Below are 26,068 nucleotides of genomic sequence, written 5' to 3' on the forward strand. Positions count from 1 at the left end.
CACTAAATTTTGAATGTATTTAATTACATATGAATAATCTATTCATATTTCTGTATAACCTATAATTATTCTATAAATAAATAATCTATATAACGATTTATATAAGTATAAACTTATACTTATATTATACTTAATATTTTTATATTTTTATAAAATTCTTGAGGATAGATATACAAGGTAGAAAATATATGTTTTATAGTTTATAGCATAATTAATTTTTATTTATTTATATTTTTATATACGAATATCATTTTACATATAACTAGGGAACACACAGAATATAAGTCGGAGATATGTTTTATTAAATAAATTCGTCATTTTTATCTTTGTATATATATATCATGGCAAAAAATTCTTCTCTTATAATACAACACTAATAAATTTCAGGATAAGCGTTCAGCATTTTCAGGACAAAGTAGCGCTCTCTTTCTCGATGAGTCGATTACAGAAGATTTACAAACTACAGTTGGTCAGGTACGACACTATAACCATTATTACTCATGTATGTATATATAATATACAAGTAACGCTATACAAATCAATTTGACAATATGCACAATTTGATTTTTAATTGATTTATAAATTTTGTCCCGTCTGGCAGTAATAGTATATTTTCTTATATAATACTTTTGTGCGAGAAGCAAATTTATTCCTAGGAAGAATATTGGATTTAAGGAAAAAGTATATAATATCAAGGTTCTTTTTAGAATAAATGATATCCAAAGTAAAAAACTTTCTTTACAAAAGAACAAAACAATACGCCGGTTATTCTCTATATTTTTTATATAGAGTAAAAAACATAGTCAAAGTGTCTACGTTTAGTAAAACAAAGTCTGTTGCACTATTTTTAAATGTAGTGTTTTCTTTTCTTAAACACGAAAATGTTATCTGTTATTATCCTTTTTTAAAAAATTTTACGTGAAATAATACAGATCGTCCCTTATCTATGCCCCAAATAATTCTTTTATCAATTTAGTCGAGTTTCTTTCAAGGAAATATTGAAGAAGATTACTATTTTTGTTGCAAGTTGATTATTTGTTGATTATCAGAAAGACCACGTCTGAAACATTTACACGCTCTTTGCATTTCTTTGTACCGTGCACGATGATTTAGGTTTTTCAATGTCTTGTGTTTCGCCTCTTACAGTGAATGTAACGAAATATCTTTTGGTACGATCCATTTTCTCAGTCGGAAGGGCGATCACTTGTTTTCCCTCTCCATGTGTCACTTCCACCTAAAAGAAAGGAGAGTGACATATAGAAAAAGCAGAAATAACATAAGCAGCTTTCGTGTAAAACATTAGAAATTAACAAGTCATTTCTTTGAATCACAAATTAAGATTAAAATTTTGAACTGTATGATATTTTCTTTTTTATTATAACAGAGTTATTATGATAGTTTACAGATTTCTATAAATTTTCTTCATATTATTACCGTCATTTGCCCTCTGCCGCGACTCTCTATTTTCGGAAGATGGTCCGCTCGATCTGGGACGCCTCCACCCACTGCAATTATAATCTACATTCACACTACAGAAACTGACTCTTTTCGGGCTCTACGTATGTACATATAGACGACGAAATCTTGAAGTTATTAAGTTATCGTTTTACCAATGACATAATTTACAGAAAGAAAATACATAAGAATGTTTTCTTCAAATCTTTAATTGAATGAATACTTTGCATATTCAAATATGTACGTAAATAATTATAGATATCTCAAAAGTGATGCATGTTGTATTCAAATGCGATAATATATATAGTAACATACGATAGGTATACACTGGAATAGAGGTATAAGCGCTGGTTGCATGATGACAACGATGAGTTTTTTGCGTGCATTGCTTGGCTTCGGTACAAAAGTCTGGAGTAGTTGGTCTTCCCTGCAGTTTTCTTAATTGCTCGTATAGAAACGCTTCGAATTGTCTACAATGACGATATCGATAATATTAAGCCGTAACAATTAAATAATAATGTATATTAAACATTATTGAACACTCTGTGTTCAGAAAGTATTTAATCCGATAGTAACCTGAACGTTAATGGTTGATTATATTTTGCAACGCCAAGAGTAGGGCCAGACATTCCCGATTTGTGAAAGGCATCCACCTGAAAAAGATCGTTCTGCAAAATATATTCGCGAAATATATTAGCGATAATATTGATAGAAAAACGTTTAATTCTTTTCTATGATTTAAGGAACATTGTACTTTTAAATCATGGAAAAACATGTTATATTCGCATTATAATATTAATAACGATCGCCTTGGAGTGTCTTACCTGTCTTTTAACCAAGACGTGCTCGTTCGCCCTACCGTGACGAATCTGTAATCTCTTCAACTCCATCAATTGAAAAAAGATTTTTCTTTCGAGATGATAACGACGCAGGCTAATTTGCACATCCCTGGTAATGGTCTCCATATTGAGAGCTTGCTGTTTCGCTGTATTTGGACAACATCTTACGTTTCGCCTCCGTGGAATTCTCGACACTCTCGGGCTCGGTTCTATTCCACTGTCTCTACCTCCGCTATCGCGACGATGTTTCCTCCACAATCGTTCTCGGTGACCATCGGCATTTTCGATTCTGACTAAGCGGTTGCTAGTTGTTGATTGTACCTAGCATTAATAATATTCTGATCAATATTAATTAAATTATTGTAATTAAGTTTATGCTAAAGATTTATTTGTAAGTAAAAATAAAAATAAAATTACACGATATAGTTTTTATTGATCAAGATATCCACTGTTCTTTATTTGTGAAAAATTTTAGTATACTAAGCATTAACATATGTTTAAAAGTAATTAATTTAATAATGCTATGTACCATGATTGTGAAATAGATATTAATAGGTGTAAGTTCTCTTTAATTACCTGAGGCAAAGAGTCGATTCTTGAAGTTCTAGATACACCTAAAGCTGTGCTCGGAGTCTCTTCCTCACTCGTACTTGGCAAAACTCTCATAACACCAATTTCATTATCTTCTTCGTGCTCTGTCTCATGCTCCATATCCTCCCCGAGAGCTTCCCTGATTTCTTTTTCGACTGCTTCGTCTTCATCCCATTCTGGGCTGTCTAACACCGCGATTATTGCACTTTGATGCGAGGAACGCTCTTCGGAACTTTCAAACAGGTGTCTCTTGGTCGACGCCTTTGAAGAAGTTTTTCCTGTCCTCACATTCCTTCCCGTAGATGGTCTCGAGTGTCTCGTTTTCGCCGATCTCGAGGCCTTTGGAGAACTCGAAGAACTATCGTCGATGTAGCGAAAATCTTTATCTCCTAAAATCTTTGTCTGTTAGACAATCTTTGTTTGTTGGAACACAAATACGATGTGTTATCGAAAGTATTGTGTGTGTGTGTGTGTGTGTGTAAAAGATTGTATTATTTATAATAAATACTTTAATTACGCAAAAATTATTTTTAAAAAATCTCTGCATTTGAAATAACACTTTAAAAATGTTAGCTAAAAATTAAAATTAAAACTTTGAGAATGCGTTACATTTTTATAATTTTCGAAACATTTAAGACTCTAATATATTTCGGCAATTTACCTGTTTCAGTCTCTGGTCGTTCTTTATCAGTTTTTTTAATACGCTCCAACTTCTTGTCACGTGGCAAACCCGTTCTTTCTGGGGAAGGACTTTCTTCCATGTTTAGCATTGACACTCTCCGTTCCGGTGATGACAAATCTGCGGATTTTCCACGCGCGGAATCATCTGTCGATCGTTCGGTAAATGTTAATGCTTCGGTTTTCTGTTTTTCATCCGTTTGCATTTTTTGAGAAAATTTGATATCATCGCGTTTATTCAAATATTTATCCTCTTTTAATTCGGTATCTTCAGCTGAGCTCTCTTTAGTGATTGTTTTCATGGATATTTGCTTTGTCGAAGCTTTATCTCTTTCTTCAGAAGTTACCTGTACATCTTCGACATTTTCTTTCAAGCTACTTATAGTTTGACGCGCATCGGATTGTCTCGAAGTTTTTGATTCTCCATCGTCTTTTTTCGCGATAGTTTTCTCATCTCGCTTTGAATCTTCAGAAGCTAATAATTTTCCATTCTTCTCACCCGCACTCGAAATATGCTTCATCGCAGTCGTAGAATCTCTTTGATCCTCCGAAATCACAATATTTTTACCGATTTTATCTCCGTTTTTAAAGCTATCTTTCTCCTTGTCGATGGTTGCTTCTTGCTTCTCGCGCAACGTACTGTCACTCGGTATTGCATTCTCGAATGTATTTAGTCTACCTAAAAAGAAGATTACTGTAGCTAGAGTTTGACAAACACAAATTTATTAAATGATTAAATTCGATAAAATAATTATATTAACAAAATACTTCATTTTATCTTATGAAAAAGTTATTATACGTTGAAATTCTTTGTGTCTTACTATTCGTACCTTCTTTTGGATCTTCTATGCTGTTAGGCATCGTTATTTTATCCTTTTCATCCTTATTCCGGACTTGTTCATTAATTCGTTCTTCAGAAGTATCGTGCGTATCAGTCTTGTGCGACAATGCGGTCTTACTTTTATCTGAAGAATTAATATCTTTGGAAGTTTCCTTTGTTTCCTCTATTACTATCGTCTTTTTTCTCAAAACTTTGTCGGAGCTTATTTCCTTTACAGTTTCTTGCGTTGATCTTGGAGTGTCAGGCACTTGATCTTTGTGAACTATCGCTGTAACAACCACTCGTTCCACGGTTTCCTGACTAGTACTATCCGTCGCTTCTCTTCGAAATCGAGATTCTATTATCCTCTCGCTACCATCTTCTTCCTCTTCAGCGGAAGTATGCGCCGGCTCTCCTACCGCAACGCTTCTTTCTTCCTTGTCCGAAGATTTATCTTGATCTCCCATATTCTCATCTTTATCGAACGTTCTCGACTTGCTGGATCTCGACATTTTCTTAGAGCTACGTTTGTGCGTTTTGGTCAGTTTTGTCTCCTTCGTGCATTCTCTAGGTGTCTTTAATTTTCTTCCGGATACAACTTTTTCACACTTTTTTTCCAATGATCTTTTTACTACGATCACCTCTAAGCTGTCGTCGCTTACGCTTTGATCGTCTTCATCTTCTTTCCTTGAGTTATCTTTAGCTTCCGTTTCATTGGAGCTTTTGCTTTTATCCTTCTCTTGCTGTCTTTTTGTATGTCGATGTTTGATTACTCCATTTTCATCATGAGAATAATCGCAACTGTCTAATTCGAGCGACGAATCCGAATATTTGTGTTTATGTCTCATCGATATTCTTTTACTTCGTTTTTTTCGTAGATTTTGCTCACCATTATCATCGTATCTATTGATTTATTTACAATTTAAAAATTTAATACTTTGGCTGACAGTGTAATCAATAAAAGAGACGTTTAGAAAATAATGCGACACTCTATCTCATAGTTATTAACTTTTTACATTTAACCGCTTAAATCCTTTTTTAGAACGTGTTAAAATCTCTGTAACTTTTTAAGGAAAAAAAATCTAAAATTCTTTTAACAATATATCGATATTTTGAAAATCAAATGCCAGAATCACAGAAGTATTATATTTTTACGTAGCAGCTTGTGAATAGGGAAAGAAGAAGGTTTGTATATTTCAAATGTCTCTCGTATTAATTTTGCATCGCATTAATGAAGGAATATTTGTTTTACCGTGCGGATTCGCTTCGAGCTCTCCTCTCGTCCTTTTTCGAGGATGTCTTCGACAGACGCACTTCTTCCTCACTAAAACTCCGACTATCCTGACGAGTCATCTTTTTCAGATTACCTTTTCGACGCGTTCTTCTTTCGATCCACCGCTCTTCGTAATAGAGCTCGGGATGTTTGTGCCCTCGACCTCGTCTACAAGGACTACTGTCGCTCGCAGTGCTACTATCGTCATGTTTTATTCGGACCTTTGCTGTAAAAACTAAAATTATTTCAATATGACTTATTTTGCTATAATAGTAGACTACTACTGAAATATATTTATAACATATTCTTAATTTAGAGATATATTACTCCTTAAGGAATAAATATATGTGTATTTTGTGTTAAGAGTTGTCATAAACAATTCTATAAATATTTATTATTATATTAGTCTAGTTCTTCTCGAGTCAGATTTAGCTCAATGTCTGTGGACTACGCATATACCTAATCTGACCTTTGTTCGGTGCGGTCTTATGCGTTCTCAGTTGCTGTCCTGTAGTACCGCCGTGCATCTGAATCAGTTTCGCACAGTCCCTATGTCCTCTATAGAGAGCTGCGTCCAGTGGAGTCATCGAATTGCCTTTGCTGGTCCTAAGAACCGCGTTGATTCTTGCGCCATGATCCAAGAGAACTTTGCACGCGTCCAAGTGACCGTGCAAAGCCGCGACATGGAGAGGCGTCTTGCCATCATGAGTAGCGACGTCCAACGTGCTCGGTCTTTTTTTCGCCAACCATTTTATTAATTCGATTCTACCGGACGCGACGGCCTCGTGTCCTATCCCCGTGCCACGCACGGTTTTAGCGTGAAGTGACCCGCCGTGCTGAGTCAGAATTTTCAAGGTTTCTAACTGGCCCTTAGCTGCGGCGCAAAGTGCAGGTCTGAAAAACGTTAAACGTTCTCTTAAAAATTTCAATATTTTTTACTAAGATTGAATTATAGCGGGTTGACCCAACGTATACCAAGCGCAGTTAAATATTAATCATCGAGAATCGTTATCCAGAAGGAAATCTATTATTTTAACAATTATTTTAATTGACCGAAAGAGGTCAGTTGAAAATTAAGATTATCCATAAACTTGGTAATCTTACGTTCTACCCTTTCGATCTTGGCGATTAGGATCAGCCCCGAGTTTGAGGATGAGAGCGGTGGCATCCGCGTGACCCAAAGTAGCGGCGTAATGTAACGCGGAACAACCGTTGTCGTCCACATAGTCTGGATGAGATCCACACAAGTTGACGAGTACTTCCACGCATCTCGCGTGGCCCCTCGACGCTGCGCAATGAAGTGCCGTCAGTCCATCTTTGTCGGAAGTACCTGCGGCTGCCGACCCTCCGGCTCTAAATCAAGGAAGATTTTAACGAATCTTTAATTCTCAATTTCTTTTGCAACATTAATTGCCTTTTGCATTATCGTTTAGAAAATCACAGATTCTCCAAAGAAATCGATCCAACATTGAAGAGACTGACGCTCGTTGGTGAACAGAAACGATTAGAGTTAACAGTCGTCTACCTTGCTAAAGCCAACACGGCCTCCACGCTACCCGCGCTTGCCGCCCACAGAATCGGTTGCCGCCCGTCCTCGTCCTTGGCGTTCACGTCCGCACCGAATTCGAGAAGGGTTTGTAAAACTTTCAGGCCAACCTTCTTGGGAACGGCGAGCTCAGCCGTGGCGACCGCGCCGCAACATTGGGCGGCATAGTGAAGTGGAGATCCGCCACGTAAATCCGGGGTGGAAGGTCGCGCACCGGCTGCCAGAACCAACCGAACGCATTCCGCTTCCCCGCAGACTGAAAATCGTTTTTTTAAATGTATCTTCGGCTTTTTTTCAATATCTTAAAAGGGACAGTGAAAAGGAATAATACTGGGATTAATACTCCTCATTAAGCGCATTCCTTTTGGACCGTTTGGGACAAATTTATCGAATATAAAGTGTTACTAACAATAAGTACATGATTTTTCTTGTTAAAGCAGAATAGAAATCGAGAATAGAAATTGATTTTTTTTTCTATTCTAATATAGGTATACAAATTTAAAAGCCTTTGCAATGCAGCGTACAATCTGCTTTAGCTTCAATATCTGGTTAAAGTTATCTGGTTGCGATTATTATTATTCTATATTACAATACATTATTATTTTATTTTTAATTTTTAATTTTTTTATAACGATCTTTTTTCTTTTCTTCTTCTTTCTCTTGGAAGGTCAAACTATCCACTATTGTATACTATTATTAAAGTTTCCTTAAAAGTTGGATGACAGACTGAAATGCAGGGCGCCGCCGTATCGTTCCTTCCGATCTTAGGTAGAACGGTGTGCCGTAATGGTCAAGGAAGGTCAGTAGGTCGTTTCTGACAAGAGTTACGTTACTGCGGTCCGTTAGCGATCACGCGAGAGTACATATCGCGATGGCTCGAGCGACTGACCATAGAAGTCCTTGGGTTTTATTTGTACGAAAACTTACGAATGCTCACGCGTATGAGCGTTTTATCTGTTAGATATATGTTATATATTCACACGTGTGAGAGATAGAAAACATATATTTATTCTTGAAGTCAGCGATGACCAAAAATAAAATGACACTTATTATTAGTTATATTGATTCGTGTTGTTACCAAGCAGAAAGCATCTATAATACCTGACATAATTTATGCGGATCTGCAAAAATACCTGATAAAATAATTAAAATAATTGTTTTACACATTTAGGTTCAGAGCATCTATAGATCCGAACATCCTATGGACACTTACGCACGTCCATGCACGCATACTTATGCGAAACAATCGAAAAAGTGGAATCCAAGGGTAAGTATAAAAGACGAGAGTTAAAATAAAGATACTAACGATAAACGATATAACGTTTATTATCACAGCTAAAAGCTGAAAGTAAAAAGAGAAACAATTTTGTGTGATTTAAAATGCATGCGTAAAAAGATATTTTAGAGATAAAAGTACCAGTGGCCCAATGGAGAACACTGTGCCCCTCGAGATCCTTAGCATTGACATCGGCACCGTTCGCTAAGAGAACCGCGACCAGCTGAGTGTCCCCGGCGATGACCGCGAGATGAAGCGGGGTGTGCCCCTCGGCATCAGGGGCGTTCACCAGTTCTGGTGCCGCCGCGGCAACGGCACCACCGGTACCCGCGTCCATGCAATAATGGAGGGCGTTTCTCAATGTGCGATCTCTATAGGCGGTCGTTTCCTCCTGTTCCTTCAATAATCTCAACACTCTTGCCCTGTCGCCTTGTTGACAGGCGTGCATCAAAGGTGTAGCGCCGATGTGTAATACTCTGAAACGGTGCGTGTTTCTCTGATTCATTAAGCGGAACAAGAAAAAAGGAAATTTGTATAAACGAAAAAAATTATTCTGCACATCTTTTATCTCTTCATATATAGAATCATTTTCGATTGCATTGCTATGAACTTATATTATCCGCTAACGGCAATCGTTTATTATAGGTATCGTGCTGAACCCTGCCCGACAAACAGATTGATTTGTGAGCGAAAATAGAAGAGCAAATTTAAGTGGCTCGGAAGAAAATCAATATCGAGCGCGTCTCTACCTGTAAGGTCTCTTCTTGCGATGATCCTGATGCTGCACAGCGCAGGGTGGGTCCTGCGACCACGATGTACCACCGGACGGTCTATGTTTGGAGGAACGATGATTCGGGTACGGTGTCAGCGGGGGCAAGGACACGTCGGCCACGCGATCCGCTCTCTTCGGTTGAGGCTTCTCCTGCGACTTGAACGGGATCGGCGGAGTCTTAGTGTCCATGCCCGTCTCTGGCACCTACTCGCGACTACGCCAACCGGTCGCGTGGAAGCATCTTCGGGCCTCTCGACGGATCGAACTCATCGCGCCGAGGAGGAAGTCTGGGTTCTCGACCCGAACTAGATAGATATGCTTGAAAGAGATTTGCTCGAAAATGACCACCGGGCGTACACGATGGGGTTCGAAATATGAACTTGTCTGAATTTGGCATTGATGCTGATAAAATGACCACACGGATAAAATAAAAATAAATATACAGACATACACACATACACACACACACACACACACACACACACACACGCATGTATGTATACGCACGAGCTGAACGAGTGAATTTCGCGTGTTTCGCAACCCGCTGCAATAATATAATAAATGGAGCTGTCGTAAAAATGAAACTATCGATTTATGTATCTGCGCGCGTGAAGGACGTTGCCGTAAAATCTGTAACGATGCTCCGCATCCTAAAATAAGCATCCATTAAAGTACGACCCAAATTTTCGATTCTAAATCAAAGCTCATTTACTGACCACGTGGTGAACTGACCAGGTCACTCGCTACCATAGAAACCAACGGTCACAACACGCGAATACCTATAAAGAACCATAATGGCTGATACCACGGCAAGGTCGTCACGTGTCGAATTCTAATCTTCACCTCGCGTAGATCGTACGAGCCGTCAGAAAACTGATTACTTAAAACACTAAGGGGGCTATTTAAACCCTGATACGCATAGCGTTTTTAGATCCAGCAGCATAAATGGAATAAAAATGTCATTATTCTTTTTGGAATCTAATTCATTTCATTTGTCCTTGTATAACTTTGTTCCGCAATGACAATCCGTCTACGCAATGTTCTAATATTCATATTGTGTTAATACTAGTGTTTGTTACAAAGAGATGATGAATTAATTGGATGAAGGCCAGCTTAATAAGTAACTTGTTTGAACATGTGTATTTTTCAATATTCACCTTCAGTCAAAAAGACACTGTTACAATTTTCAATAACTCGGCTTACAGACAATTCCAAAGAAAGGAATAAATAAATTGAAAACTCGCATTTTAAGGCGTATTTTTGGCGTATCTTAAATTTGAGTACCTTTATGCGAAAAATTAAAATCTTATTAAGTAAAGGCCACTTGAAATTAATGCAAAAATGTCGTTAATCATCTTCTCCAAAAACACCTTATATTTAGTCGTTAATTAACGAAGTAAGCATCTCGGCGTTTCTGCCGAAGAAAAATTGTTTCTATATCGGTTGGTGGATGCCGCGCAAATGAGAGTAAGATCTCATATAGCCTCGTGAGGAAGATATATACATACATGCATACATACATACGTGCAACGAACTCGCACCTCGCACCGTAACGCGGCGATGACTGAAAATCGTTATTCCGTTGATTCACCATGCCGAATATCGATCCGTTATTGCTCCGTTAATAATTCGCCGAGACCTTCGTTTTTCGTGATGTTGCATCATTAATACTTAACCGTAACATTTCTACCTTTTCGCGTTACGTGCACCACGCTTCGATATATCACGTGCTTATTGTTTACGCGATCCGAATTGGTAATCGATCGGAACGCAGTGCATACATATCACATGCATTTACTTATACAAAAGTGAACAAATAAAACAATTAGGCACATCTTTTTGTGTTCTACCAAATATATTTCTTGATGCGCACATAAAAGACACACACACACACACACACACACACACACACACACACACACACAAAACTTGTATTTAATAATTCACGAATAATTTCTCTTTTTTTTTTAATTTTTATCGATAAGTGTAAATGACTAAATTTACATTACTTGAGCATAATGAGAAACCATAGCTCATGAAATATTCAAAAACTTGACTTTTACTGAAAAGTAGAAAGATGTAGAAGATCTTGTTCTACATTGTTTATTCCCTGTAACAGTAGGTATTCTTAGAAATCTTATCGACATATATATAAATCAATTATAAATCTTTGCAAATTAACGAGATACATATTTCAAATAGAAGTTAAAATTGTTAAAATAATTTTATATAATTAGTGAAAAATTATATCGATTTCAAAACATTAAATAAAATATCGAATAAAAAATTAAATCAATAAACATAAAAATGGAAAGTGTTTTTAATATGCGCTTGCCGGCTCGCATTGGGCCTGAAAATATCTCTTTGCTTGATTAAGTTATATCATTTAATTAAATTATATTTTATTTATATTTTTAGTTCCTTGCAGAAGTAGAAGCAAACTTTATATCAAAGAAAAAAATATTAATGATGTAAATATAAAAATGTGCTGTGGATGTCTACGTGATATCAGCGGACAATATGCGAGAATTTAGTCGATCGTCGTTCTGGTATAATATCCAATATGACATATGTGTATTTAACTGATGCACTTATATACTTACCTCGCGTTATAAATTACGCAACTAAATTGTGTTGTTTGCTCATTATTTTGGCGCCAGATTTCAAAAGTCAAAGTTTGGTTGTCAAATGTTGCTTCGGCCACGAGGTCGACTCGTTGTGGCGACAGTGAAACGTACCTTTAGAGGGTGGAAAGCGCACTGAACGCTCCGGCTCCGCATTAGTACGAGCAAGTTAACGTAAGGGTTGCTTAGATACCACCGCGTCTCAGAAACCTGTAAACAAAAACTAAGTTTGATAATCTATAATCCATATTATCAAACGAGTACAAAAGACTTACTTTACTATTTACTAAGTTTTGCTTTAAAATATAAAAAAAATTAAACACTAATAAGCTCGGAGAGTTTTTGAAATAAAAAACTTGAAAAATTGCTCTCGAAATGTAAAAAACTAAATGAGAGATGTTTCGATTAATAAAAACTACAATTGATAAACGCTACGGTTTTCTTATCACGTTCCGTTTTGAATAAAATTAAAATTAGCTATTAGAAATAATGACTTAAATAAAAAATGAAGTTTTTTTCTGAGTGAAAAATCTATCGAGGTGACTGTTCTGATGTGAGTGTAAAAATTACTTCGAAATTATATATATAGTTAAAAATTTCATTTCTAATTATATATTTCATAAATATAATAAATCACTTATATATCTTGAAAAGTACTTATCCAAAGAGTGATAGACAATTGGGGGTATAGCTCAGTGGTAGAGCATTCGACTGCAGATCGAGAGGTCCCCGGTTCAAACCCGGGTGCCCCCTCATAAGTCACTTTTTTTCTTCTTATATTATATACATATATATATATATATATATTCTAATTAAAAATTAAATTAAATTTTAATTTTTGTTATCGTTTACTTTAATAAATAGCATAATGTAATATATAAATCTATATATTTTTAGTTTTAGCTCACAATAGTCACAATATTCATTATCTATTGATAAATAATTCCGTTTACTTATTTTTTGAAATATGGAAATAAATAAATTCCTATATTTTTATTTAATATTTACCGTTTGGTTTTTGTTAATTATAAGTTAAACTAGTAAAAATTTAAGCAAGAATGTTGAATTTTTAAAGAATATTAGACTATATCTTAACGTTTTGGAGGGACATAGAAAAATAAAAAAAAATAATTATTTCACATTTTTAATTAATTGATAAAAGCACGCTTTTTTTATTTTTTAAAAATTTATTTATAATTTTATATAGTTACAGTTGATATAAATTGTAAACAGATTACATAGTACGAGTCCTGCAGATTGCCCAACCCTTTTATAGAAAATAAAATTATATCCAACAATAAAACTAAAAGACGTTATATAACAAACATTTGTATGAAAACAATACACAATTCAAATTCCTCTATTCTAAAAGATTTTTATTCTATAAGTTTTCTATCTCCTCTCGCCCTGTTCTCTTCCTACTCACATATTTGGGTTATCTTACATGATCATAATATCTCTCTCTTCGATCTTTTATTGATTTATTCATTTTTCATTCTAAATTAATTGAATAGGAATGAGAACTAAGAAATTTTAGGATAAAGAAAGTACTTAATCCAATAACTTTAGAACAGAGAAATTCACTGTAAAAAAATATATAAAAAGTTATATCATAAATTTAATTTTGTGCGTATTTGAATATTTGTGGATATTTAAAAAAACAAGAGGTTTACCTAAGATTAAAATACTTAATATCTCTTCAATTAGAAAACAAATTATGGATACATGTTATTATAATTTCATATTTACGCTAGTATTGCTACATTATTGGGCTCAAAATTATTTTAATATTCTATGGTAGAGTCAACGTCAGTCTTTCAATATTAGTTTCTGCCAATATTAGCACAAAGATAAAAACATTAGATATAACTTGTCACGAATTGTATTATTTCATATTTTACTTTCTTAGCATATTCAAATCTATCTTTTTATTATATAATTTTAATATGTCAACAATTATTATCAGTGCTTAATTTTACGTAATGAGTAAAATGCTTATTAATACTTGGAAGACTTAACAATATAATCATTTATAATTTATATTTTACTATTCACAAATAAAAAGTAAGTTTTGTGGGAATATATTATACTCCATACTCACTTATTCCTATATTCACTTTTTATTTGTGGACAGCAAAAAAAAATATATATATATATCATTAATGGATATTTGATTTAATAAGGCAACTTGTAAAACGTGTATATAATCTAAAATATTTAAATTGATTTTCCGATATCTATTTTATAAATTTTATACGTTTATAAAGAAATATAACATTATTTTGAGAAATAACCGTGTCGTATATGATAGCAACTGTAACGCAATGATGCCAAACAGATTTCGATATTTGTGCCTGACCTTAAAAAAATCGATAATATTCCGCAATGTGATTCAGCATATCTTGAAACGCGGTAGAAGGTGATGTACCAAATTTTTGTCTCCATAAATGCCTAGCAATGATATGTTGGCCTGATGTATGCGTAGCTTCTTGAACTTCCTCACAAACTTCGACGGCACTTTGCCAAATTGTTTCTTAAAATATAAGAGAAAAATAATTATGCGAAAATTGTTTAGAACAACAAGAAACACACAAAGGTTATTAAACCCTGATGTTATTAAAATAGGTAATTACCGAGATTGTCAAGAAGTTTACTTTTACCAGGTGGATCAAATTTCTGCAGCTGTTCAACACTGATAATTTTGTATTGTCTTAGACTCTGTAAAGATTCATAACTGCAACAACGAGCACGATCATTTGCTACTATATAACTTCCTGGTACTGTGTGCCTCGTAATCTCTTTCAAAGCTTCTTTTACCATGTTACTCTTGTCCACTCCTGTTTGTAACTTGTCAATTTTTTGTAGCTATAAAATAAACAATTTATACAATGTAAAGTAAATGTAAAAAGTTGAAGTAGAATAATATTTATACGATATATTTTTGTAATTAAAACGTGCTCCATTGAAACATTACCTCTGGTATAGCTTCAATCATATGTAACCATATGCGAGGTGGTATAGTATTTGTTTCTGCAACGCATATTATTGTATGTGAATTATTATTACGTTTTTTGGCAGAGTTTACGTCCGGCTGATGCTCCGTCATATAACCACCAGGAAATTCATCCACAATTAATATTGCACCTTTGTCACCTAATAACCAATCCTCTGGATGTTTTCTAACATAGATTGCGGAAACCTCGTCGCACCGCTCATATATCTTTCTAATAACGTGTTTCTTTACATCTGCAATAATATATACATATGTATCTGAAACTATACAGAATCTTGATTATTGTAAAGGATATATTACATAAATAAGAACCTAAATAAGCAGCAGTAGCTTCACAAGGAATTTGTTGACACCATCCTAATATCAGTTGAAGGCACATTTTCAGATCACATTTTATTCCGAAAAAGAAAGACTTTTCTCTTATGGACTGCTTTCTCATACAGTCAGGACAAGACCAAATATATTTGTCTACGATTCTTGCAGGACTCCATATTAAACTACGCCCTTTACAATCCGAATGAGGACAGTTACAGGCTGTACGAATCAAACTCATTTCTTTCAACCAGCTGCATAATTCTCCCTCGTGCCCCTGTTGTAGCATCGGTCGAACAACAACGTCAAAGAACCCACTTTGATCGCTAAAAGGTCCCGAGCATGTTCTGCAAAAGTTTGCATTACAAATTAAACGTACCTAATATAACAATAGAATAGTTCAGTTCGTAATTGAATTGCGGATGACACAATGCTTTGTTTATCTCAATGATTCATAAAAATAAACCTCTGTCACAATCAGCGAATGACGTATATTCACAAACGAATATCGAGTTGTCATTAACAATTCCACGACTTCAATTACCTTGAATTTTTGGCCTTTGCGTTTTTCATCATTAATTCTAAAATAATAGGCAGTGTGCTTAGCTTAACGCTATTAGCTTTCGCGTCTAACAAACACGTAATAACGACGAATAAAAATTTGCTCGCACTTAAACAAAAAGTGAACAAAAAAAAAAACAATTATAAGAACCTAACGCTAACAGGAAACGATCAAATGACCGTGGCGGAGTCCATTGTCATCTATACATATACGTATATGTATATATAATAAGCAGAAGCACAACTCGCTGTGCGTTGGCAGTGGTTGGCAGCTTTGCAGTCGAACGAAAGGCGCATGCGTGAAACGGAATCCATTTGAAATTGAGCGCCGAAGAGATCTCAATGCTTACTTTAATAAAAATTATATGAAAATAAATTATCGTTGAAAATAAATGATATACGCTGAAGAAATAGAAAAATTAGAAAACCTATAAAGTGGGCTGAAACACTAAAGTAATAACTTACCTCTCAATCTCTGCTTCCTTTATTGTAGTCTTTATCAGAAAACTGCGCATTTATATCCGCACTCATTGTCAAGATGACTGGCCTTTATCATTTTATTTTGATTGAGAAATATTTATATAATGAGAATTTATATATCAATTATTTATGCAAATATTTTATAAAATTTAGAGAACACGTTCAAATTATCTTCAATACTTTGTGTATTCATTTTTTTCCCTTTTATTAAGAACACGTTTTACAAAGCAAAACCTGTGATGGTGGAAGTTGTGGAGGCTGAAGACTACAGAGTTAGTGTTGATAGGTACATTTTAACAAGGTTCCGAAAAGGTGAGTGCGGATAAGGATATCGGCACATTAATATAAAAAGTACTCTTTGAGTGACAGCGTGAATATTAGGCCGACACACTCATTCATTCTCCCATTCATTCATTTATTTTATTTGTTTGTTCACAGTCAGTCGGTCGGTCGGTCGGTCGGTCGGTTAGTCGCCAATCGATCAAGTTAGTCTGTCAATCTGTCCAAGATAGGTAGGCAAACATTTTTCTACATATGCTGCACGAATACACTGCACTTTCATATGTATGCATTTGAAAGTTAAACATATGATTTGTCTACATATAATTTTCTAGTAGAAAACAGTGCAAACGAAGATCACTGATATTAGATATACAAAATACTTTATACAATATAAACAGATTATCGCTTGATGCAATAAACATGATAAAGCTATCTTCCTGTTAATATAATATAATATAATAATACGCGCATAAAATAGAAATGGTTTTTTAAAATGTCGATATCACGAGTCAGTCGATTAATGTCATAAATTTATACAAGTCGTTAGTTCAATCGTTAAGTATCACGCACAGACGCAGCTTATATTTATCCGATTTTCTAATAAGTGCACTCGCCATAAATTCTATGAATTTTGTTTAACTGTCGTTTTTCGATAATCGTAACAAGAAGATAGCAACGGAAGAGCTCATCAAGGAATACAGCACAAATGATATATTCGTGTATAATCAGCCTCTATATAATGATATTTCGAGGAAAAATTTCTCACGCAAAAAAAAAAGGCTACATTGTATGAAAACGCATCAATGTAGTATGAGAAGCGACAACTTTATTATGGATATTCGATTGTAAACTTGTGTAATCGAAAGTTTGGTGACTAATAAAGTTAAATCCTCAATGAATTTATCTTTATATAGGATCGCGACTGTCATTACTAACTATTTCGTAAATACAGTTGGATCTTACAAAAATATTTATGAACAAGATCGAGAGATTAAAAAAAAAACGAGCACAATCACCCTTTTTTATATTTCAGATTCAGATATATTGCGTGCATAGGAAGGCGCAGTTTCAAGACTTGATAACAAAAACTTCAATCACACCGCATCCTACTCAGGCGATGAAAACGTATTACAACATGATACTACTGTAATAATGTGGCAACTGGCAGATAAACAGACAGTTTGGCAGGCATGACGAACGTAAAACCAAACATGTACACGTGACACTTAACCAGACTTTTTCTTTTATATCTCCTTTCCCCTCTCCCTCTCTTTCTCTCTCATTCACTCAAATTCTTTCTTTCTTTCTTTCTTTCGCTCTTCTTGCCTCCATTACTCTTATTCATTCCTATTTTCTATATCCACGAAGTCCTATAATAATGTAATATAGGCTTTAGTACTCTATAATGTATGCTAAACTAGAACTACCACTACGCCGTCTAAATACGGCGCAGCATTCTTAATTAATATTAGGAATATCGGCAGTGAAATTCCAATGACAGACGCGGCAGGCAGGCAATCAGTCCGGCAAAGTCTGTGGCACTTCCGCTGTTCCGGTGCGTAAAACAGATAAAACTGATTGTCGGGGTGCCCCGCACGTTTAATTTTTAACATTCAGTGTCGACACACGACTGCACGCAATGTCTACAAAGATAATGAATCAAAATTAGGGAGGGGGGGCACCCCACTGCTCGTACCGAGCAATCTCGCTTTTTTATTTCCACCATGGCACCTTCATCGTCATGTTCCACCATTACTTGACATCGTCATCTTACTCTACTTTTTTCTTCCATTGAAAAATAATTTCTTTACAATACTTGGTGATGTGTCCACCGACGAATACAGATCGCCGCGATACCTTCGCTTGCTCGATTTGATCAGAAGCAAACCGATGATGCGTTTGTTTGAATTGTCCGAAACGAAGATTACTAAGATTATAAATCACAAATGAAATCACAGACTTTCGTTGGTGGTTCGAATAGAGAGGGGCCGTACATTGCAATTAGAACAACGTCGTAGGCATTATCAGGAAAAGTTTGATGAGAGGCACGGGGAACTCTTCTATTCCCCTCTGCTTTTCATTCCCATCCATTCTCCTTGATCATATGGGCAAGTTCGATTATAAATTTTCCTTCCTTGTATTTTTGACTTGACTCGAACGCATGCTCCTAAAAAAATATCATTAGGCAATTAATGTCACAAACTTTTTTTATTCAAAAGACTAATTTAATAAATAAATGAATAACTAACATATTTCCACCCTAAGGTGGTTTTGCAGCACTCGCAATAGATATCGGCGACAGCGTGCAGCCCAGTTAATAGAACTCGTTCCTCCGCGGGACCGCAACCTACGTTCACCCTACGTAACGTAATTATCATTTTTCCATTTCTGTCATATGTGTTCTGTGTTATATGTATACGTATCGATCGATGTTGACATAAAACACACAAAGAATACCCCCAAATTACAACCATTACTAAAAATTGAAAGATCAAGAAGAATATTTACTTCCATTTCGTTTATGTTAATTACAAAACTGCAAAACATCGAAACATTATCTCGATATAGTTAGAGATATAGTTAGATATAGTTTTCAAACTATAAATAATTTAAAGAATTCACACAAATTAAATTTGCAGCGTAAATTGGAACGCAGAAACTTTGCTTTTCATTTATCTTCACTCTTCACAGTAGTGTTTTCCTAGTGCGACAGCCATAGAAATAATAAGGCATTATGTACGAAGATGGTAGAGAAGATGTTATAGAAAACAAACAAATTAGATTAAATTTTAAGGAAAAATAGTTTCGACTTAATCAAAAAATTATATTAATAACTCAAAAGAATAAAAATAGAGTTCTAGGACATCTCGTATGTACGTGTTATAAAGGTAGCCAATGCCAAAGATCTCAAAGTTGTTCTATTTTCAACATATCAGTTATACTTACACAGAATTAAAAAGATAGGCACGACCTTGACTGCCCTGGAAGGACTGAAAATGCAAAACGAACAAAATTTATATCATCACATTGTATTGTGTTACGCGATATAAAAAGAGACATATAGAGTTACGCCTATTATTAGTTGTTATGAAACTATTTACGATTAAGATCGGAGCGTGAATTTTTAGCTACAGCCTCGTATCTCGGGGTGGTAATAAATTTTTTCTAGATTAACCGGAACTATCGCTATCACGTTATCGCACGCTATTATGTACGCAGAATGTCTACGCAGCCATTTCTGATTTTAACTGATTATTACGCTTGCTCATATAATAATCAGAAACTTTGCGATTCGTTTTGTATACTACCCGGATGTCCATAATAGATAAATTGATGAAAAACGAAAACGTTCCAATTAAAAGAAATCTCTCTTAATAATCCCATAATAACTTCTCTGGTCACTTGTTGCATACTGACGCATTATGACGTTAAAAGCAAAAAATCGTACAAGTCTTTTCTTATAATAAACAAATCGAAATATATAAATAATTTCTTTTCTTATCAACATTTGTATATTCGTTAATATAGATTAGCAAAATACGCTGACAAGTTTCTTCAACGTCACGTGACAATATTCCATGATAGTCCATCATATTCGCGGCAAGGATCCCAAGGATCAGAAACCTTCGGTCGAAGAAGAATGCAAAAGATTTGTCGTAGGAACTCGATCGAGGTGCGCTTACCTTAGAGATGAGTTCGTCGTGATTGGCGAGATGAGCACGGCAGTGAATGCACGAGTAAGTGCGGTGACAGGAAGGTAGATACGCTTGAAAAGTTTTCACCATGATGGCGTGTCCAAGCGAGCGAAAATACACTTCGCCCTTGCTTGCTATCCTCCTATCCTCTTGCCAGGTGTAAGGATACAGATCTCTTTCTCCTCGCCGAGAGATTTTTTACGGTTTTTTTTTTATATCTTTTACCTAGAGGACACGAGACTGAATTTCTCCGAAACGCGGGGTGGTGGTGCGATAGTAGCCCCGTTCACCGCCGCTTCGTGCTCCGATCAGCTGTTGAGCTGGTTCAGACAGCGCCGGTTCGGAGACACCTGTAAAGCGAGGAGATTACGGTGAAAAAAATGCGACGTCGACGTCGATTTTCATTTCGTATCGATTCTCGCTGCAACCTTTAGACCCGTCTTGCAACGGGATAGCGCGAGACAATTGTTTTATTTTGCTTTCGCGCACACAGGATTTCGGGACACGGACGACACCGTTAACGCGGGACAGTCGAGCCACGTGTTAACCGCGTAAACGAGAAAGAAAGAGTAATCCCTTAAGTATTATTATGCAAGGTCAAGGAAATTTTACCGTAAAATTTGATGGAGATTCGAATATATGCCGAGTGCGCGAGTGTTACGAATAGATTCAACAAAATGTTATTCACACAACGCAAGGGAAATAGCTTTTTACAGCAACGGTCTGACATTGGCTCGGGAAGCACTGTTATAGCACGGCTGCAATTTTCACGATACACGCATTCCGTGCCGACAGCATATCGATCGCACCTCCGTGAATTACGCGATGAATATTTGTTAGTGTCTGCCAGTAAATTGCATTAACAATGACATTTAAAGTGGACTAATTAGAAATAACGCGAAAGATTAATATAACGCAGATTAATATCGCGTAGTCCGTTTCATACAAAATATCTCCTTTGCAAAATTCTTAATTTTAGCCATCAATAAGTAATGTAATTAAATTTTTGCTTCTCTCTCTCGCTCTCTCCCTCTCTGCCTCTCTGGTCCGTCATTTTTGCAATAAAAAAAAACGGCTTGCAACGAGGAGCACGACAGCATGACAGTTGCGGAAATGACGTTGAAAGCGAAGCAACGTAGCTTTCAAAGGCAATTGCATCGATGTACTCCATATCGACTGATATGTGCCGCCACGTGCTGGCGCGCGTTCAAACAAAGAGACAAGGACGTTATTATGAATCGTTAAAGATAGAGGCTTTCTCTGTAGTCTGTAGTCTGTATAGTATGGGTAGACGCGCACTCCGCTTATCCTTCTTTAGAACGCGGCGGATGCCAGACGCTTTATAAATGCTAATCACATGTTCTCACGAGATGCCTGCTAATCGAAACTGATACCGCGATGACCTCGCGGATATTCGATTCTTCCTGGCGTCGGAGTACCCGCGAATATCCTCGAGTACATCTCCGCGAGCGTCACACACCTCGTTTCTTCTCTTCGCGTTCGAAAGTGGCTCGTTTACGATTACGAGCGAATGAGAGCGAATGAGGTAGCAGTTTTTGTAAGCGGTAATCCAACTCCGTCGAGCGGAAGTATCGGAGTCGAGTATCGGAATTGGAATTCGCTCGGATTCGCGAGTACATATCGAATTCGATCCTATCCTTACCGACGTGCGACGACTGGCTCGGCGAAGAAGAGAACGATCGAATATATGGGAACGGGTTCCCTAACGGATGTCCGAGAACAAAGGGAGACGGGACTTTCGAGTCAATACACTAGTCAAGGTCATTGCTACTTATTGTAGACGCAACGGCGTCTTTTTTATTCTTATCGCGCAAGTACGCGCGACGACGCGATCAGCTCGACTTAATACCAGTTGCCACGAGACTCGAGCCTCGCTCGGCTTCGATTAAAAACTCGGAAAAACATAACAACTTTTTTCCACGTTCGTAACTTACTTTTTCAACTTACTTACTCAATCCCTCAGTCGGATATATCAAATTTTGTTGGACATTCTATTCTATAATATGTAATAGTTTCTAATATAATCAACAAAATCGGCCGTCAAATATTTATCGAACATAAGAATCGATATCGACGCCACGGATTATTAATACTTTTAAGAAAAAGCGGTTCCTATAACGAACAAGCATCAGACGGGTCGAGGAGGGGTGAGTGAGAGGGGTTGACGACCGAGGGCCGAGGTAAGGGGCAAAGCCCCCCAAGTTATTTATAACCTGCCTTCTATACGAGAGAATTTACCCGAGTCGTAACCCCTTTACCCCGCATTAGCTACATTACAAACGAGGATCGAATGAGCGAGAGCCATTGCCCTCGCCGCAAACGTAGCGTTGTCGCAAGTCGCAAGTCGCAAGTCGCAAGTCGCAACGCACTGATTACGGCGCGCGGCGCGGCGCAGGGATAAGGCAGAGAAGATGGCCGATCAAATTATTGATCTCGATGCAAATCGAAATCGAGAAATACATATATCTGGAGAGTAAAAGACTAATTTCGTAAAGATTCTTAGGATATGATAATGGGTCTGTTTTCTATTGCTGAACTGGCTGCATTAGTTCAGAATTTATCTTTTTTTACTCCACATTGGAAGGAAAAAGATAAACTCTGAACCCAATGCTCGACGCTCGAACAAACGCAATAGAGATTTCACCGGGCTCTTAATCAAGTAATTTGGAGAAAAATATCACTTCAACAACAAGGAAAATAGTTGAAGAAAAGAGAAAGGACCTTGCAAACGCGAATGCAACGTTATACAATTATATCCCTTGTGCACTCGCGATATGCTTTCAATCAAGCTCCTTACGTATTAGTTTCGAAGTAGAAGACATAATAAAATTTCTACCATCGGGGAAAGAAGAAAGAAGAAACGTGCAACAGGGAGGCGACAGGACAGGCGACTCTGGCGAGGAAGTTGGCGGAGGATGCACGACGCGCGACGCGCGACGCGCGACGCGCGTGCGACGATTCCGTCGCGCGCAGTCAGCTGATAGTCCAGTCAGCTGTAAATGTACACAAAACCGTTGTCCAACAGGTTCACGCGTCGCGTCGCGACGCGACGCAACGCGACGCGACGCGACGCGACGCCACGTTCGATCGAGTCGCGTACATAAATGTCGCGTCTGAGACGCTCGCATCGTCGCATCGTCGCATCCGCAAGGGCATCTCGCGCGATTCTGTAATCTGTCGCGATTCCTCCCGCTCCTCGCGAGCGCGAAGCCGCGAAGGCGATTGAATGATCGCACCGATGAAAAGGCACGCTTTTTAATCGTGTTTCAAAGAAATTGATGGTTAAACGCCGATGCTATTGTCATTGGGATGCCCGGGACGGTATCCCTCCCGCACAATTGCACGTCCGGCCGAAGAAAAACAAGATTCTCGCGACTAAAACAAATAATGAAAATCGGGCATAAAGTATATATATATATATATATATATATATATATTGTACGTTTACTTTGATTCAGGTTTAATTAATAAGCAGCGCCGTTTGTCGCTCGTCGCGCATCCTCGTTTTCCTGATTATACAGTTACAAGATACGAATAATGGAGAAAAGCTTTTCGTTACGTTATTCAAACCGATCCAGTCGAAACATCTAATTGTAAATCGTACGAGTGACTTATGGAAAAGGAATAATCGCGAAAAGTTGTACGGAAATAGTTGCGACGCAGGCAGCGCGTGTCAATTCGAGCGAAAAATCGAGAAAGAGAGAGAGAAAGAGAGAGAAGGAGAACTATGGCGGCTGGGTAAGATAATCGTCCCGTTGCCGCGATGTTTTTACGACGCAACGCGACGCGTCTCGAATCAGCTGTGAATGTATACAAAACAAGCCGATGCGCATTATCTGGTGACAGAACGTATTCGTGTATCGCTTATCGTACGCGTGTGCCTGTGCGTGTGCGAACACGCGATCCGTAACGCGCGGAAAGAGAAATAAACAGCTTCGGAGTAAACAGGCGTACGCGACGAGTAGAATCGATGTCTAGACAGGTCCATTTTGCGTATACGATTAAACATTTGTGTCTCTCGATCTCGAGAAGAGGTTCCGAGGAAAGGTTGTAACGCGCTTCCGCCGTTTCCGTGCGCATCGGTGAATTCCGACGGACACCTGCGTCTACCCGGATCTGTTCTCTCGTCCTGAAATATCATAGATATCGTTCTTAAGAAAACCAGAGCCACTCAATTTCTTTCTCGCCTCGCTTGGCTCGTGTCGCGCGCGCGAAAGGCGCGTTGAGAAAATCGGAGCGACCCATTGATAACGGCGGCGGAAGAAGAATCGTGGATCGTTAATCCGACGTGATTCTCGCGGCAGAGAAAGACGACAGACGAGGTGATTCGAGCCAGACAAAGCGAGACGGAATGCGACGCGACGCGACGCGACGCGACGCGAGGCGAAGCGGAGCGGAGCGGAGCGAGACGAGGTGAGGTGCGATGAGGTGAGGCGAGGCGAGGCGAGGCGAAATGAGGCGCGGGGGTGAGTGGTGAAGGGTAAGGGGTGAGGGGTGAGGGGTGAGGCGGAGCGAGACACGACGAATGAGGCAGCTGACAGGCCCCATCAGCTGAGAACGTACACAAACCCGAATGCTTTAACCGCGGCTTTACCCGCGAACATCGTCCTCGGGATCCTCGGCGTCCTCGGCGTCCTCGGTGCCACGCGCGACGATCTCTCGACGACCTCTTTGTCGCGAGGAGGATGTCTCTCGCCGAATCCGATCGAGGAAACGGTTCGAAAACAATAATGCGTAGTTCGAGGCGGACAAGTATGGAGTACGTAACTGTGATTCCAACTCCACTCCGGGCTCCGGGACGATTGACGGGGACGCCTCGGCCTCGGCCTCGGCCGAGCCGAACGACGGAGAAAACTTGTTTCCCGATCGCGACATAAAGCGCGCGTCGTCTTACGCGAAATTTCCGATTTCACGCCGAGGGTCCGCCAACCGCCTCGTGCCCCGTAGCGTCGCGAGTCGGAGTCGCGTCGCCTCGCGTCCACCTTTTCGTGGATGCGTGTGGCGAGCGAGCGCGTCGCGACTCGCGACCGCGGGATGTCATGGTGTCAATCTGCGACGGGCTGGTCGTAGTAAACAAAGACGCGTGTACGGGAGTAAATGTCTGATCGGGGACGAGTTGTTGACGACGTTGACGTACCTCCATATGCATCCGTGACCGCTGCGGCGGAGCGCGACGACGGCGACGGCGACGGCGACGGCGACGGCGACGGCGACGGCGACGGCGCGGGTTCTCGGTCTTCCCTCTGCCTCTGCCTCGCGACTCGTAACACCGAGCACGGATCACGGCTGTTTCGTCTGCGTGCTGTGCCACGAGCGACCACGGCGACGACGACGGTTCGTTTTGATCATCACTAACGCGAAACGCGCACGTTCGACTCCAACGAACGCCGTACCGCTGCACCGCTGGCGCTGATGCCGCTGATCGACTCGGGACTCGGGACTCGGGACTGCTCGGACTTCGGCGTCGTTCGATTTATTTCGGTTCGTCCGCAAGCGAAATCGCGCATACGATGACCCGCGCGCACGCGCCCGACTCCGCCTATCGATTGCGGACATCGTCGCTAGGGCGCGCGACGTGCCGTCGCCTAGAGCAGCCTAGAGTCGCGTCTGGTCTGGTCGCGTCGCTGTCGGCGTCGGCCATCGCCGCGAATCGCGCGAATGCCGCGTGTATAGCCTATACAGGGTGACACATCACACACCCTGTGTCTCGTGTCTCGTCACGCGCGCGCGCGCTGCTTCCTCTTTATACTAGTGTCCCTGAATCAGGGACACTACTTTATACTTATTAACTACGACCAACTTCTCTTTGGCTTTGTGATTCATCGAGATT

The 26,068-nt window shown here is 38.5% G+C and overlaps 3 protein-coding genes and 1 non-coding gene across 11 annotated transcripts; 1 reads left to right on the forward strand and 3 right to left on the reverse strand.

The window, feature by feature from the left end:
• Positions 1-191: 191 nt before the first annotated feature.
• LOC139778001 (uncharacterized) lies at positions 192-12,420 on the reverse strand. 6 transcript variants are annotated; one of them, XM_071715728.1, is made up of 16 exons: positions 11,989-12,418; positions 9,967-10,029; positions 9,228-9,900; positions 8,620-8,954; positions 7,182-7,458; positions 6,761-7,009; positions 6,126-6,550; positions 5,636-5,891; positions 4,394-5,286; positions 3,547-4,242; positions 2,871-3,274; positions 2,280-2,615; positions 2,032-2,108; positions 1,771-1,925; positions 1,435-1,505; positions 192-1,234 (listed from the first exon to the last, which is right to left on the reverse strand). In XM_071715728.1, the coding sequence occupies exons 3-16, from the start codon at positions 9,437-9,439 to the stop codon at positions 1,070-1,072; spliced, it is 4,551 nt and encodes a 1,516-aa protein (XP_071571829.1). In that variant the 5' UTR covers positions 9,440-9,900; positions 9,967-10,029; positions 11,989-12,418; the 3' UTR covers positions 192-1,069. The 6 variants fall into 6 exon arrangements, with proteins under 6 accessions (XP_071571829.1, XP_071571831.1, XP_071571830.1 ...); XM_071715730.1 differs by lacking the exon at positions 9,967-10,029 and having other exon boundaries at positions 9,228-9,555; positions 11,854-12,418; XM_071715729.1 differs by lacking the exon at positions 9,967-10,029 and having other exon boundaries at positions 9,228-9,568; positions 11,854-12,418.
• A 135-nt stretch (positions 12,421-12,555) lies between these two features.
• Positions 12,556-12,627, forward strand: Trnac-gca (transfer RNA cysteine (anticodon GCA)). The gene has a single exon. It is a non-coding gene; the product is annotated as a tRNA-Cys (tRNA).
• Positions 12,628-13,041: 414 nt separating this feature from the next.
• On the reverse strand, positions 13,042-15,973 carry LOC139778010 (uncharacterized). Of its 2 annotated transcripts, none has more exons than XM_071715750.1 (5): positions 15,744-15,973; positions 15,200-15,546; positions 14,849-15,120; positions 14,508-14,739; positions 13,042-14,407 (listed from the first exon to the last, which is right to left on the reverse strand). In XM_071715750.1, exons 1-5 carry the CDS (start codon positions 15,773-15,775, stop codon positions 14,235-14,237), a joined length of 1,056 nt encoding a protein of 351 aa, XP_071571851.1. In that variant the 5' UTR covers positions 15,776-15,973; the 3' UTR covers positions 13,042-14,234. The 2 variants fall into 2 exon arrangements, with proteins under 2 accessions (XP_071571851.1, XP_071571850.1); XM_071715749.1 differs by lacking the exon at positions 15,744-15,973 and adding an exon at positions 15,666-15,737 and having other exon boundaries at positions 15,200-15,578.
• A 455-nt stretch (positions 15,974-16,428) lies between these two features.
• Positions 16,429-25,703, reverse strand: Ypel (Yippee-like). 2 transcript variants are annotated; one of them, XM_071715763.1, is made up of 5 exons: positions 25,376-25,703; positions 20,206-20,567; positions 19,469-19,512; positions 18,772-18,880; positions 16,429-18,689 (listed from the first exon to the last, which is right to left on the reverse strand). In XM_071715763.1, exons 2-5 carry the CDS (start codon positions 20,305-20,307, stop codon positions 18,600-18,602), a joined length of 345 nt encoding a protein of 114 aa, XP_071571864.1. In that variant the 5' UTR covers positions 20,308-20,567; positions 25,376-25,703; the 3' UTR covers positions 16,429-18,599. The 2 variants fall into 2 exon arrangements, with proteins under 2 accessions (XP_071571864.1, XP_071571865.1); XM_071715764.1 differs by lacking the exon at positions 25,376-25,703 and adding an exon at positions 24,802-25,050.
• Positions 25,704-26,068: the final 365 nt, after the last annotated feature.

Source organism: Temnothorax nylanderi, unplaced genomic scaffold (assembly GCF_030848795.1).
Source record: "Temnothorax nylanderi isolate EJ_2023f unplaced genomic scaffold, tnyl_v1.0 TNYL_tig0171_pilon, whole genome shotgun sequence".
NCBI classification, from domain to species: Eukaryota; Metazoa; Arthropoda; class Insecta; order Hymenoptera; family Formicidae; genus Temnothorax; species Temnothorax nylanderi.

Bases quoted from the DNA above. Each gene is read 5' to 3' on its own strand.
- LOC139778001 (XM_071715728.1), bottom strand. From the start codon at position 9,439: ATGGACACTAAGACTCCGCCGATCCCGTTCAAGTCGCAGGAGAAGCCT. The intron at 4,243-4,393 runs GTACGAATAGTA...TCTTCTTTTTAG, and splicing joins CATAGAAGATCCAAAAGAAG to GTAGACTAAATACATTCGAG. The intron at 2,616-2,870 runs GTAATTAAAGAG...TATTAATGCTAG, and splicing joins GAATCGACTCTTTGCCTCAG to GTACAATCAACAACTAGCAA.
- LOC139778010 (XM_071715749.1), bottom strand. From the start codon at position 15,719: ATGACAACTCGATATTCGTTTGTGAATATACGTCATTCGCTGATTGTG. The intron at 15,579-15,665 runs GTTTATTTTTAT...TTGTTATATTAG, and splicing joins ATTCGCTGATTGTGACAGAG to GTACGTTTAATTTGTAATGC. The intron at 14,408-14,507 runs GTAATTACCTAT...TTATATTTTAAG, and splicing joins TAAACTTCTTGACAATCTCG to AAACAATTTGGCAAAGTGCC.
- Ypel (XM_071715763.1), bottom strand. From the start codon at position 20,307: ATGGTGAAAACTTTTCAAGCGTATCTACCTTCCTGTCACCGCACTTAC. The intron at 18,881-19,468 runs GTAAGTATAACT...TACGTTACGTAG, and splicing joins GCCTATCTTTTTAATTCTGT to GGTGAACGTAGGTTGCGGTC. The intron at 18,690-18,771 runs GTTAGTTATTCA...ATATTTTTTTAG, and splicing joins CCACCTTAGGGTGGAAATAT to GAGCATGCGTTCGAGTCAAG.